The sequence below is a fragment of the Chelonia mydas genome, chromosome 6 (assembly GCF_015237465.2).
Source record: "Chelonia mydas isolate rCheMyd1 chromosome 6, rCheMyd1.pri.v2, whole genome shotgun sequence".
NCBI classification, from domain to species: domain Eukaryota; kingdom Metazoa; phylum Chordata; order Testudines; family Cheloniidae; genus Chelonia; species Chelonia mydas.
This window is the reverse complement of record NC_051246.2, coordinates 103,207,094-103,222,996: the sequence shown is the minus strand read 5'-3', so window position 1 is coordinate 103,222,996 and position 15,903 is coordinate 103,207,094. Positions and strand designations below refer to the sequence as shown.

Below are 15,903 nucleotides of genomic sequence, written 5' to 3'. Positions count from 1 at the left end.
GTGTTTTTCTCATACCCCTTGACTGATGGGAGTTTTACCGACAAAAGTGCTAGTGTAGACATAACCCAGTGGTTCTCAAACTTGTGTACTGGTGACCCCTTTCACAGAGCAAGCCTCTGAATGCAACCCCTCCCTATAAATTAAAAACATTTCTTATATATTTAACACGATCATAAATGCTGGAGGCAAAGCAGGATTTAGGGTGGAGGCTGACAGCTCACGACCCCCCCCCCCCAATGTAATAACCTTGCGACCCCCTGAGGGGTCCTGACCTCCAGTTTGAGAACCCCTAAGGCACCTGTCTGGCCCTGTGCATTGTATAGGGAGCCTAGGCACCTAACTTACGCTGATTCATAAAGCCTAAGTCCCTTTGTGTACGTACCTCACAGTGAACAGCTGCCCCTCCAAACAGAGACATGGTAATAATGGGTCATAGTCATAAGGACATTTTACAAATGCTAGGGGGAAGTGGGCTAACGGAAGCGAAGGATATTTTCGATTGCATGTAACCCTTGGTAATGATACAGAGCATGTTTCCCAATTGCTCCAAATTATTTTGGTTAGTAAAAACTATGGAAGATTGTGAGCAGCTCCAGTTGAATTTAAACACAGTGGTTGCAGGGTGCAGAATTGGTAACATGATGACAAATTACATTTAATTTGGATAAATGTAAGGTAATGCACACTGACAAAAATGGTCTAAATTTCTGTTATATGGGTAATGAGCTCTGAATTTTACAAACTTCTTCGGGGAAGATGATCTAGTGGTCATGCTCAATGAAGAGGCATATCCCCCATCACACAACTGTAGTAAAGAAAAAATACAAATAGAATACTGGAGTGCTTTAAAATGGGTTTAAAATCATGCAGAAAATATTATCTACAAAAGGGTAACGGTGATGTACCTTTAGCTATAGTACTGTGCTTTTTCTGATTTTGGTTGTCTCCCTTCAGGAAAGGTATAGCAAAATTGAAAAAAGCTCAAAGAAGCGGGACAAAAATTTAGAGGCAACTTGAGATTTGTTTTGTGTTGCAAAAATATGATAGGGAGAATTTCATTGAGGTGTTTAAAATTATAAAGGGTACAGTAAAATAGAACATTTAAATAATTTCAGATTAGAGTAGTAGTTTTAGATGCAACAGGAATAGATTTACAGTTTAAGTTACAGTTTGCCATTGGTTCCAAGAAGTTTCTTAAGAAAGCCTCGATAACAGAAAATATTCCAAAATCCCAAATTGAAGAGGTTTGTTGCACTGTAGTCCATAAAATGTTTTTAAAAGATAGAAAGGAAAATAATAAATGTATGGAGTAATAATATGTAACTAAACCATATAAAGACTTTAAAATAGTCTCTTTACCTGAGAATGCTATTTTGTGTCTCGTCCTGTGGAACTGTTATAGCCAATTCAGATGAGCACCATGTGAGTGATTTTTTTAACTCTTTCAGATGCACCAACGGAACTCCAAGTATCCAATTCTAGGCTAAGAGAAATAGAAAGTACTCATGCAACACAGAGATTGGAGGTAAGCAATTCTGGAATGCAGGTAATTAGGAGAAATAAAGGGATGTTGATCAGGGTGATTTTGATTGTTTCTACATGCATTAGAAATATGATTTTAAAAAAATGCTCACTCTAGAAATGAGAGTGACAATGATGTTTAAATCCCAATTTTTCAGCCTGGTGACCATCCATCATCACATTCAGGGAGCCAGATTTGTTTAGTGGGCATGGACATGTGTGTGTTGTAGATTTATCACCTCTTACATTGTTCATGTCAGACAGGGGGACCTTGAAATGTAACAATAGCCCCTGGCTCTGAGATGGTCTCAAGTCCAGGTTTCTTGAAAGTTTCAGCATTTTTCTGGCTGATAAGGAAATAAGTAGATGCTTTATGAATGGCTGGGTTTGCATTTCAGACTTGGCCACAAATCAAAACTAATCTAGAAGGTGTAATTTCTGTCTTATAACCCTCAATCCAGATTTTTATATGCAATATTTTAAATTTCAAAGAGGGGTTTAAGTTTTAAAGAGTAAAGTAGGACAACATGGAAAGACTGCAACCTAGCTATTTTAATTTTTTCTCCCATTAGCAAATCTCTTAGGAACATAAGATTTAGTTTTACATTTATTAATAGTCACTTTGCACTTTTTCTAGAATGAGAGACTGAAGAAGGTTTGCAGTGATCTAGAAGAAAAGCATGAAGCAGCAGAGCTTCAGATAAAGCAGTTGTCCATAGAGTACCGAAATCAGCTGCAGCAAAGAGAGGTACAGTGCAGCGTAAATAATTTCAGGCAATATATGTCTGTATTCTTTAACAAAAATGTACTACATTAAGTTTGTATAATAGATATCTTTATCTCTTCAATTAGTATACAATCTCTAAAGATGAGAGGCAAGCAGACTGTTCATCATGGTACAAAGTACACTATTGCTCATCCTGTCATTTATGCTGTTGCACGTTTATAAATGTACAGATTGTCTCAATCATTCACAAAATGCTTCCAAATCACGTCACATCAGTTTACACTTACACCTGCCAGATGACTTAATATAATGTAGCTATTGGTCTAAATAGCCTCAGAAATATCTTGTCTGATGTCACAGTTTCTCCCTATTTTATTACCACGAAGGAATAACAGAGTAGATTAATCACCACATATTATTATAAATCATTAGATAGTTCTAAATCATGATTTTTGGAAGGATAGGTAAGAAAAGAGAGAATTCTCTTTAAAAGTGTTTTACTTCTGTTGTTCTTTCAGATGTTTATTTGGTTTAAGAGTAGACTTAAAATGGGACAGGATCAACATTCGCAGCTCTGGAAAGTGGATTTTTGGGCATAAAGTAATCCTCTATGCATGCAGTTGTATAATGTGAGATTTTAGAGTCTTCTAAACAAGGAAAACTAGCAGTACATTTGTAAAACTTGCTTTTACAGAATAGTTTTTTAGCAGAAAGAATATCTTTGAGACGTGTGTTGCATCCATTGAAGTCAATACCACATCTCCCATTGACTTCAGTGAGAGCAGGATCAGACCCTTGATTTGTATGTGCATAGGAAAGGACATCCAGATGTTGCTTTTCCAACTTCAGTATATTTGTAGTATTTTGTGCATTCTGTATCTTACTTAATGTAAGCAATTTTCTTTTGATCTAAGTGACTTCTTTAATATAGTGTGTTGTGAATGCAAAACCAGCAATACAATGAAAAGTTGGAGTATAAAATAAACTCAGTTTTAATATCAAAATATATAACTTGAGGAACCCTGTACTGGTTGGTTTTATTTTAATATTTAATTAAAAAATCCACCACTTTTACATTTAACTGAGTCGTGGGACTTGGCACTCAGAAGCCTTGCTGTAGAATTTAGGTACATTTGCCTGCTGAATGCCGCAAAACCTTTATTTACAGGGAAAGCATTCTTTTTAATGGGCAGTGCAGATACTCTGCTTATATGTTGCCTTTAGCTGACTAGTGCTTAAATGGTAAAGGAATAATTTTAGAAGCAGTTCTACAAGAGTCCTTGCTTTATAAGAGGCCAGTCAAGAACATTCTTCTCCATTGAACTGGAGAGAAAACAACCCCTCCTCCCCCGCACACACAGTGAAAGAACAAGGAGACCTCAGTAATTTTATGTCAGATGAAAATACAAATAGTAGATTTAAATTTCATCTATTTACAAGAGATAAAGTGAATATACTTTGAGATTTTTTTCTTACTAAAATCATGCACTGTATTCTATATATTTAGGTTGAAATCAGCCATCTAAAAGCTAGACAGAATGCACTGCAGGAACAATTGCAGAAGTTGCAGACAGCTGCTCAGTCAGCACAGTTAGGAGCTGGTGTTTTGCCGCCAACCACTACATCAGCTTCCTTTGTTCCTGTGGTTAGACATCATTCTTCAGGTTTTCAAGGGGATGACATGGACTTTGGAGATGTAATCTGGTCCCAGCAAGAAATAAACAGATTGTCCAATGAAGTTTCTAGACTTGAATCTGAGGTTGACCACTGGATGCAGATAGCACAGGTGGGTGATTTTTCCGTATATTTAGTACATTGAGTAAATTGGTCACTCTTGAAACCAGTCATGTGCAAGTTCATGTTAGGCAATTATATGTAGAGAAATAGCATTTAGGTTGACATAGCTGCTGTGCTCAAGGGTGTTACAAATCCACAGCCCTGAAGACCCCATAGCTATGCTGACCTAATCCCCAGTGTAGACACGGATAGGATGATGGAAGAGTGCTTCCAACGACCTAACTACTGTTGCTCAGGGAGGTGGTGTTCCTACAGCAACTGAAAAACCCCTTCTGTTGATGCAGGCTATATCTACACTGCAGGGTTATGCTGGCATAGATGTGGCACCTTAGTTGTGCTGCATTAATCCCCACAGGCACTAATACATTCTAACGCTGTTTTTTCTGGTTGGTTGACCCTGGGTACCTTTCAGTCACTGTTGTCCATTTGTTTATAAAAAAAAAAAAAAAAAAAAAGTAATACATAAAGACCTGCCTTGCAGAGGTGGTGTAAGGATTAATTAACCTGTAGATGGTGCTTTGAAAATAGCTAGCACTATTTAAGTTCTAAATATTATTTTTACTTTCTGAGAAAAGGTGCCATAGTAAGACTTAGTTATGGAGACGGAATTTCTTTACTCTTCAGCATTATATTAATAGTACAGCCTCCCCACCCCCTTTAAAATCTGTTAAATTGTTTTATAAATAGGGCTGTCAAGCCATTAAAAAATTAATCACAATTAATCATGCCATTAAAAAAATCAATCACACAATTAAACAATAATAGAATACCATTTATTTAAATATTATTCGATGTTTTCTACATTTTCAAATATATGGATTTCAATTATAACACAGAATACGAAGTATACAGTGCTACTTTATTTTTATATTTATTTCAAATATTTGCACTGTAAAAAAAAAAAGAAAAGAAATAGTATTTTTCAATTCACCTAATATGAGTACTGTAATGCAATCTTTTTGTCATAAAAGTTGAACTTACAAATGTAGAATTATATACAAAAAATAACTGCGTTCAAAAATAAAACAATGTCAAACTTTAGAGCCTACAAGTCCGCTCAGTCCTACTTCAGCCAATCGCTCAAACAAACAAATTTGTTTACATTTTCAGGAGATAATGCTACCTGCTTCTTGTTCACAATATCACCTAAAACTGAGAACAGGTGTTCGTTCTCATGGCACTGTTGTAACTGGCCTCACAAGATATTTATGTGCCAGATATGCTAAAGATTCATATGGTCCTTCATACGTCAACCACCATTCTAGAGGACGTGCGTCCATGCTGATGAAGGCTTCTGCTCGATAACCATCCAAAGCAATGTGGGCCGATGCATGTTCATTTTCAGTATCTGAGTCAGATGCCACCAGCAGAAGGTTGATTTTCTTTTTTGATGGTTTGGGTTCTGTCGTTTTCTCATCATAATGTTGCTCTTTTAAGACGTCTGAAAGCATACTCCACACCTCTTCCCTCTCAGATTTTGGAAGAGATTCTTAAATCTTGGGTCAAGTGCTGTAGCTATCTTTAGAAATCTCACATTGGTACCTTCTTTGCACTTTGTCAAATCTGCAGCAAAAGTGTTCTTAAAATGAACAACGTGCTGGGTCATCATCCAAGACTACCATAACATGAAATATATGGCACAATGTGAGTAAAATAGAGCTGGAGACATACAATTCTCCCCCAAGGAGTTCAGTCAGAAATTTAATTAACGCATTATTTTTTAGCAAGCCTCATCAGCATGGAAGCATATCTTCTGGAATGGTAGCCGAATCATGAAAGGGCCTACAGATGTTTAGCATATCTGGCATGTAAATACCTTGCAATACCAGCTACGAAAGTCCGATGCTAACGCCTGTTCTCACTTTCTGATTTTATTGTAAATAAGAAGTGGGCAGCATTATCTCCTGTAAATGTAAACAGACTTGTTTGTGTTAGCGATTGGTCGAATGAGAAGTAAGACGGAGTGGACTTGTAGGCTCTAAAGTTTTGCATTGTTTTGTTTTTGAGTGCAGTTATGTAATAAAAAAAAAAAAAATCTACATTTGTAAATTGTAGTTTCATGATAAAGAGATTGCACTACAGCACTTGTAAGAGGTGAATTGAAAAATACTGTTTCTTTTTATCATTTTTACAGTGCAAATATTTGTAATAAAAAATTCTATAAAATGAGCAGTGTACGCTTTGTATTCTGTGTTGTAATTTTAAATCAGTATATTTGAAAATATAGAAAAACATCCAAATATTTTAAATACATTTTCAATTGGTATTCTATTGTTTAACAGTGAAATTAATCGTGATTAATTTTTTTGAGTTAATCGCGTGAGTTAACGGCAATTAATAGACAGCCCTATTTATAAGCCTATCCTATTTGTTCAGGCAAAGAGTTTCATAAACATTTACAAGCGTTCTACCCAAAATATTGTAACTTCTTTGGGGATTTTTGTATGTAGGCTTCTAAAAAGTACTTTTGCTCTTGTTGTTTGTGCTATTGATTGTAAATTACTACTCTGTCAATACACAAAGTGATACCGTAGTTGCAAATTTTTATTAGAGATTTTACCATCTGTAATTTTCCCTTACCACTTCATTTTCTGTCAGTTACAAAAATTCTCATTGCTGTGATCAATCCTGCAAACTCTTACTCATGTGACTGATCTTTACTCAAGTAACTAGTGCGTTGGATTTCAGTGATATTACTTGTGTCCATAGCATCTACAGTTATGTATACTGGAAATAAAATATAGTATATATGTTGGTTTTCTTTAAATGCAAGAAACTGTTAAATATGCTAGCATGTCATAAATGCAATCAATATACTGTGAAATTTGCGCACAAAGAAATCCAATAGCTGTTTTTGTTTCAACAGAGAAATGCTATTTTATATTTTTTATTAGAAATAAAGCTATTGTAGCTTTAAACTTTATATTTTAATAGCCCCTCTTTATAATCAAAGTACCTACATTTGAATGTTGTGATAGAGGCTTACTTACTTTTAGTAAGTACTTTTAGTGTACTTGCATTTTCTATTTTATTAAGAATTATTTGCTGTTGAAATGCTCAAAGGAAGATAAACCGTTGTTTATCTCAATTTATTTCCCAAACTAAAGTATTATTTTTCTTCTTTTATCTAGTCTTCCAGAGTACGAGGAACAAATAACGCTGATCAAAGTGAAATCTGCAAGCTGCAAAATATTATTAAAGTAAGGTGACAATTTTGACAAATCAACCCACATACATAAATTTTTTATAATTTGCAGCTAAGCCCCCAGTCCTGCAAACATTTACATGTGTAGTCCCAATGACTTCAGTCACGTTTCATATTAATCAAGTTAAGTATATGCATAAATGTTTGCACGATCGGGGCCTAAGTCCTCTGTACTAAATGAAATGTATTGGCGTATAATATAATTGTGTTTATAACTGAAATGTTTCCACACCTCCTGTATTTTAAAAAAGATTCTGATTGATTAGATGAACGCGTGTCTCTCAGGTTGGTCATACAACTGGCTTGTTACAATATTATAGGCTTGAAAGTATAAAGTTTGTAAGATTAAGGCCAACACATCAAAAGTAGCCAGTGATTTGTAGTGCCTCAATTTTTGGCTGCCCATCATGGGATACCTTGAGGTTGCTTTTCCCCCCCAACCCTTTGCCCCAGTGTGCTGAGTCTCTACAACTCCAAGTGAAATCAGTGGAAACTATAAGTGTTAAGCACTACTGAATTTCAGCTCTTTGATGGGTAAATTAGACACCATAAACATTTTTGTCTTCATTTGTGTGGTACGTATTTTGTACAGGTGCATATCTGGATGTAATTTTGCTCTATTCTGAGTCCTGTTTCTTAAGCTAACCATTCTAACTTATTAATGTACTATATAGTTGTGAAGGCATATACTGGTAATGTTATATGGTATACGTATATAAATACATATGTAAATGGTGAAATAAGACAAAAATACATTTTTAGACTTAAAATTGATTTGATTTTCCAGCTTCATTTTATCTTCAGTACATGGTAAGGTGAGAGTAAGTGTATTATCTAGTGTAACTTAAATTTTCTAGTTTGCTTTTCTCTCATATTTGAGTGTTTTAACATAAGTTATAATGAATGATGGAGAGGAGACTTCCTGGTAATTATAGGGAATGACAGGAAAACTCCTCTTGATCACACTTTGCTGCTATTAAATGTTAGTTATTGCATCCTTATTATTTATCCTACATAAGTAAATAGTGCTCATCTTTTTTCTGTATTGAAAGTGGAAAACCTAATTGCACTTTGCCAGGGATGCAGAATTCTAGTTACGCTACTAGAAACAGCTATTTTTTCTAGAGTTCCAATAAGCTTACACCATTTAATTTATAAATATGATTAGAAGGAAGGGATATTGTTGCAATCGTCTCTTCCCAACAGTCTAGGATCCTTAAGGCAACTTTCAAATTAGGAAAAGCTCTAAATCAGTAACTCTCAACCTTTCCAGACTACTGTACCCCTTTCAGGAGTCTGATTTATCTTGTGTACCTCAAGTTTCACCTCACTTAAAAACTACTTGCTTACAAAATCAGACCTAAAAATACAAAAGTGTAACAGCACAATATTACTGAAAAATTGCTTACTTTCTCACATTTACCATATTATAAAATAAATGAATTTGAATATAAATACTGCACTTACATTTCAGTGTACAGTATATAGAGTAATATGAACAGGTCGTATGAAATTTTATTTTCTGCTGACTTTGCTATTGCTTTTTATATAGCCTTGTAAAACTAGGCAAATATCTAGATGAGTTGATGTACCCCCTGGAAGACCTCTACATACCCCAGGGGTACGCATACCCTTGGTTGAGAACCACTGCTCTAAATAAGTATAACCGAAGTCTGAGTGAGCTCTGCAGCCCTTTTTACGTGTACTTTTCATTGGGGACCAGCCTTTTCCTCAACTTATGTGACACTTTGCTCTGTGGCTGGTTCAGAAAGTTAGTCTTTCTTTTGCCTTCTGTGATGTACTGTTATGTTGCATTTGTCTACTAAGAGGTGTAAATAATCCATACACTGTAACTCTTCCCAAAACAAGTGCCAGCCTCTAGTCCTATGGCCTGTTCATGCTCCAAAAGAAGTCTGTTGCAGGGCTCTCATTGACTTCTGTGGGAGTAAGGTTTAGCCCTCTGTGAGAATCTCAGGGTTGTGGAATCTCTTCCAAGATGAGCCCAGGTTACAGAATTGAGCACGCTTTCTGTCAAAGAAGGAGTAATCCAGTATTTTAATTTTTTTATCCATTTGTTGCAAAAGTTGTGTTTTTTTTCCACCAGTACAAGTAAATTGACCATGATCCTGATTCTTCTTTCAAGAATAGTCCCAGCTACTCTCCTCAGTGAGGCTGAATTTTCTTGTTGCTTAAAGAGGACAAGATTGAGGCTAAGGTTGTGGGCTTCATTCAGGCTTTAGTAAATTCCTGTGTTTGCATAAGGTAAGGGCTTGTCTACGTGGAAGGTTAGTCCCCAGCAAGCCATGATGTGAATCTACATGCCGTCAGCTTGCCACACACTAACTCACCATGTGGACACTGCTACCACACAGTAAAAGTCCTGGAGTGTAGAATAGTACTTTGGCACTTTCACTGCACTGTAGTAATGTCCACGTGGCGAGTTAATGTATGGCAAGCTCGTGTCCTGTAGATTCACATGCTGGCTTTCCAGGCACTAACTTGTCATGTGCACAAGCCCTAAGTTACTTTTTTGGTGAAAGAACACTGCCAGCTATCCCTATAGTTGATAAATGTGTGTGTTTTTCAATTTTGCATTATGGTCAAGCTCCAAGACGATATTTTTTCCTTTCAGTATTTGTAAAGTTCTTAGAAGATGAGACATGCTGTATAAGTGCTAAGTACTTTTGTTATTTAAGCGATTAATGTTCAGAGTGGGCACTTCCAGGGACTTGAGGATCTGAAGAAAAGCTAAGGGGACTTAACATAGATGGTTATTAACTGCTGCTATGGATTGCTTTACCTGGGAGTGTAGGGGGGTTGTGGGTTAAGTGTCACTATTGCAATACTTTGTGCTGAAAAGATCAGAGTAGAAATGCACTTCCATGGGACACAGCATGGTGTTCGACAAAAGTGATCAGACAACATGTACAAATAGGAAAGTAGCATTTTGTGCTCATGATTCCATTAAAAACACACACACACACACACACACACACACACACACACACACACACACACACACACACACACACACACACACACACACATTTTTATTACTTTTTGTATACAGACAAGAAGAAACTTGTTCACCTGTTTACTTGGCAGCCCTGATGTATCAATGGTTAGAGTTTCCTAATTAACATGAATTCTCCATCCAAACAAAAATTACATTATCCGAACTTTCATTAATAGAGGTTATTTGACATTTAAGACAATATTAACCTGATTATAATTAAACTGTGTGTGAGTGAGAGTGGAGTGTGTATATGTGAGGGGTGAGATGGTGGTGGTGGAGAAAGACAATCCAGTCATATACCATCTGGATGTCCTGATGCAGGGATCGACAACCTTTGGAATGCAGCCTGTCAGGGAAATCCGCTGGTGGGCCGGGACACTTTGTTTACCTGCAGCGTTCGCAAGTTCAGCCGATCGCAGCTCCCACTGGCCGTGGTGCACCATTCCAGGCCAATGGGGGCTGCAGGAAGCGGCTGCCAGCATATCCGTTGGCCCACGCCGCTTCCCACACCCACCATTGGCCTGGAGTGGCGAACCATGGCTAGTGGGAGCTGCGATCGGCCGAACCTGCAGATGCTGCACGTAAACAAACTGTCCCAGCCCTCCAGTGGATTTCCTTGATGGGCTGCGTGCCAAACGTTGCCGATCCCTGTTCTAATGTATACATTCTCCTGTGTGTGTGAGATCACAAGTTCTTTGAGGTGGGGCTCTTTATTTTTGTAATTTGTACCATGCCAACCACATTATTTGTATAAATATTTTAAACAGGCATGTTTTATTTTTGGTGTAAAATATTTGGCAGTATCTTTGCAGGCGCAGAAAAATATCTTTTTAAAATGTATACATACTATGTATCTGCATTCTAAATATATATTTTTTCAATTACACTTTTCAGGAGCTGAAACAGAATTTAAGTCAAGAAATAGATGAACATCAGCATGAGCTTTCTGTGTTACAGGATGCACATCGACAGAAACTAGCAGAGATAAGTCGTCGGCACCGGGAAGAGTTAAGTGAATATGAGGAGCGAATTGAAGAACTTGAAAATCAGTTACAGCAAGGTATTTATTACCCTGTGATCATTCTATTTTATTGGCTGTTACCCTCAGCTTTTATATGGAATGAATTTTATTCAGAATATCAAATGCACATACAAATGAACAGTATAATCGACATCCAGTAAATTCATATGGATTTAGCAAATCTTTAGTTTGGTTATATTTGACTTGAACACATTTAATTGCATTGTTAATGGCTGCTCTTCAGAAGAAAATGCACATGTGACTTTCAGCTGTCCACCATACAGATTCTGGTCTGGATACTGAGAAACTCTTCAAGCCTGTTAAATTAATTTTTCAGAGCTAAGGGGTTATTACCTGTGGAAGGCTTCTCTCCTACTATTCCCAATCCAGTAGAGTTGAAAACTGTCTGAGAAACAGATATATCTCTTCACTTGTATTCATTGTGGGATATTTTTTTAAACTCCTGGACAATAATTTGTCCCCTCATAATCTATTTACATCCATTTAGAGTGATGATATCCTCAGGCAGGTGGTATGCACTAAATCCATAAAACCAACACATGTTTGATTTCAATCCAATATTGATTTTGGAAAGAGACTGCAGAATAGAGTGAAAACTTTTCAACACAAAAAATAATTCTGGAGGCAAGTAGTAAGTACTAAATGGGTCACTCACTGAATGATATGAAGTCAGATGTGATGGTGATGAGGGCTGTATAAGTTCCTGGTTGGTTAGGTTTGTAGATAGAACACTTTCTAGCAAGAAGTGCCTTTATCTATTTTTCTTGTACTGGGATATCTTTGGATGCATAGAAGTGAAAGTTTGTATGTCATATTAATTGGGTCTCTTTTTGAAGGGGGCCTCATTTACAAGTTCATTTCTAAACTTAATAAGTTTCATTTGTAATTGATTCATCAAAGCTATGCCACCCAAAGAGCGTGTGTTACCCTTTGGGAAAGAGACATACTTCCAATGACCAATGTCCCTTCTCAGAATGAAGGAGAAACTCCATCACAGACAGTGTCTCCTCAGATATAGAGTAGGCAGAAGCACCATGTAAGAACCTTTTGAGGTCTCAACCAGAGGTGGTAGGGAATTGACTCATGGTGTCTTAATGCCTGTTAAAATTGTTCTGTCTTTTGACTTCTTTCAAAACAATCCTTTTAAAGAGTCTTTGGTGAAATCAAAGGCATGAGCCACGCATCTTTTGCATCATGACTCGGCTGTAAGACAAAATACTTCTCACACTTCTTAGCATGATATTACTTACCTATGACCATACCCTTGCTAAATTGCGTTTTCACTCATCTGGGATCGTCTGGATGCCGATCCTAGAAATTCTTGTTTTCAGAGTCTGCGTAGTCATGCATGGACAAGCAACGTGTCTTTTTTTTAACGGCTTCTGTCTAAATTTTGGCTTTCTGCCTTCTTGAGCTCTGTAACTTGTATAAATGATTTGCATTATAAGTTATGCTGGCTTTACGGAGGCTCCTAAAGTTTTAGGGACATTATATGTGGTACCTATAAAAACCCAACTTCTCTTGAATATGACCTTTAGGTTTAAAGTCTGAGAGTTTTATTGCAGAATAATATGTCTTCGCTTCTATGCTTGGCAATTTACGTTTTTAATTTAAACCTTTAAAGGAAAAGTCAATGCTGTTTCCTGTACATTGAATTATAAATATAAGGATTTATGTATAAAATGGCAAAACCAAATATAATGAGAATTTGTGTTCATCTATAGAATATATGATTGTCATGAAAACATTCTTGAATTCTTGTAGGAACTTACAAACATATTAGATTTATTTTATTGATTATCAATTTCCAGCCACAATCCTGAGAATTTAAAAATGGACTAAAATGAATACATGTGAAATATGCAAATTATTATAACCTGTGACAACAGTTCATTAACTCTGTTACATTAAAACAACAAACCACAAAACCTCATGTCCTTTGATCTGGAATGAACCTGGTAGGCTAACAGTATTTTGGTGAAATAGTTTTAGGAACGTATGAAGGACTGACTAGACAACTTTATTTTTGATACTCATGTTATGTTTTTTGATTATTTTTCCCTTTTTAGTCAGTTTTTTAACTATTGGTGATTAGAACCGTATCTGCCTCACTTCACTTTTTTCAAAATTGCCATTTTATCATTATCAGTATAAGGAGCTGTGAGGTGTATCTCTTCTAAAGCAAATCACATATTTTTATATACTTCAAACATTTGTTCTTCTAAATGTCTCTCTTGCTTTCTATAGATGAAGTGAGTGCCCCCATTTCACTAAAGTTATTGTTTAACATTGCGAACCTTTCAAGAATAAAAATTCTTAGTTGGTAGCTGTTCCAGGAGAAAATTCTATAATGCTGACTTTGAATTTAGACTCGTAACCAATCTCTTGTGCTTTTCAGGTGGTGCAGGCATTGAAATCAGTGATCATTCTAAAATTAGTGACCTGCAAAAGAACGTTCAAATCCTACAAACTGAAAAACCAGAGGACACGCAGACTATGAAGGAACTGGAGGATAAAGTAAAAAATTTGAATCAGAAATTATCTTCTGTAGAAAATGAGAACAAAATCCTGCTGAACGAAAGAGAACTGGTAAAGGTGGAAAACAGCCAAATAACACAAGAATATGAAAGACTGAAATCTGAGGTTATTAAGCTTCAAAATTATGTTGCAGAACAGGAGACCATTCTGAAAGAAGAAGGGAAAAAACTCCCACTGATGACCTCATCAGAGGAAGAAGTGCTCAGACTACAACAAGCACTGTTGGGTATGAAGCAATTGAGATTTTCAGATCCTATCCAAAAGATTTTACACATTTAAAAATAGAGAGAAGCCATTTTAGGAAAAGTAGTATGAATAAATATGAGATTGTGATTACTATGAATAGAGCCATTTTAGAAAAGGATTTACCCCTGAAATGGTCAAGTAAAACAAGATCTGAAAGGACTACCTTGGCACTACTCTGATAGTGAGGTAGAAGTCTCTGGATAGCTTAGTGAAGATGCCTGCCTAGAACCTGGCTGAAAGACTAAACCTAGCTGTTTTGCTGAAAGACTAAAATAATAATGCCAGTTTTATGATGATGGTTTCTAAAATCGTTTGCATCACTCTAAAGATATAGCTAAGATCAAAACGTGTAGAGAGAGGCTGACAAATGTTAGAAATATGTCTGGTCTTAAAATGTTGTTGAAAATACTAAGATTAGTTACACTGGAAAGAAGAGAAGCTAAAGATGACAACTGAACAATTTAAAATTATGGCATGACCTATAAAAAATGACCTTTCCTGTTTGCTTGGTTTGCCTTCCCTTATCAATCTGGACTTGATTTCTTTTACTGTCCTGCTTCGGATCCATTTGCTGTCTTGCTCTGACGCTTTGTCTTGTTTTACTTCTATTGCCCGCAGCAAATCATGGGCTAGGTATGGAAAACTGTAGATATCTGAACACAGAGGCCCTCTGAATATGCATTTCCCCATGAGTATTATTTGCTTTTTCCCACAGATAGTTCTCTGCAGATCTTCTCACAGAGTGTGAGGGGGAGGGCTGCAGCTCCCCAAAGTAGATCTGCTCAAGCATTAATACTGTCTGAGCCCTATCCATTTTAGAGAAGCTACCATTCAGGGGCTTCCAGGGCATTCAGTCTGGGAAGTCCTGGCAACATGATGGTCCAGCCAGGGAGCCTCTGCAGTAGTTTCCCTGACTGCGGAGTCCAGAAGAGACTGAGGGGAACCTCGTAATGCTTCTTGCCTCCTAAACTTTTTCTACATAGGACTTTTTGGGGTTTCTTATGAGGGAATTGCTTTCAAAACGAGACTGTTAGCCATGAGTTTCCCACAGTAATGACCACTTTTAAGTAACAGAAGCATATGCTTTTGCTTGTAGCCATTATAGAAACTCAGTAGTAGGAGTTACATTTAAATGAATATTTTTCCATTATAATGAATTGGTTTTTGGTGTTATAGGAGTGTAATTCACAAAAATAAAATGCTGTATTTGTGATTTATAGGCAGTGTCTGTGTTGTGGTAAAATATTTAGTTGTTTCATTTTGAATATTTTCTTTGGTGTTTTATAAAAGTCTTAAGTACTTAGTCATTCAGAGCTAAATTTCAGTAACTACTGATGGACTGTGTCTGAACTTCACTTGTGTTCTAACATCTTGGCCTGAATCTAGCTGCGAAGAGATGAAAACTGGATCATACTGTTGTGTTTTTACATTATGGGTTTTTTCCCACTGATTGGAGCATGCTGATGGAATATAGCAGTTTATTGCTTGGAGACATTACTTTGGTTTTAGTTACCTAAGATTTTTCTACTTAATCTGTATAGCAATTTAAATGACCTAATCTTCTGGTTGTCAACATAAATAATTTAATTTTGTTGCTGTTTTTACAGATGCAGAAAAAGAAATAATGAGACTTAATACCTTAAATCAGGTAAGCTGATTTCGAAATGATACCAACGCTGAAGTCATAATAGTAAGAACTAAGTAAATCATAGAATCATGCAAATGTAGGACTGGAAGGGACCTTGACAGGTCATCTAGTCCAGTCCCCTGCACTGCCATAGATCAAAGTATTATCTAGAACATCTCTGACA

The 15,903-nt window shown here is 36.5% G+C and overlaps 1 protein-coding gene across 1 annotated transcript in view; it reads left to right on the top strand.

Annotated features, from left to right (window-relative positions):
• Positions 1 to 15,903, top strand: part of TRIP11 (thyroid hormone receptor interactor 11) — an 80,343-nt gene that overhangs the window by 7,206 nt on the left and 57,234 nt on the right. The window contains exons 2-8 of the mRNA XM_027817845.3: positions 1,449 to 1,525; positions 2,159 to 2,269; positions 3,756 to 4,034; positions 7,177 to 7,245; positions 11,161 to 11,326; positions 13,707 to 14,072; positions 15,700 to 15,740. Coding sequence (XP_027673646.2) covers positions 1,449 to 1,525; positions 2,159 to 2,269; positions 3,756 to 4,034; positions 7,177 to 7,245; positions 11,161 to 11,326; positions 13,707 to 14,072; positions 15,700 to 15,740 — 1,109 coding nt within the window. The remainder of the gene's footprint in view (positions 1 to 1,448; positions 1,526 to 2,158; positions 2,270 to 3,755; positions 4,035 to 7,176; positions 7,246 to 11,160; positions 11,327 to 13,706; positions 14,073 to 15,699; positions 15,741 to 15,903) is intronic.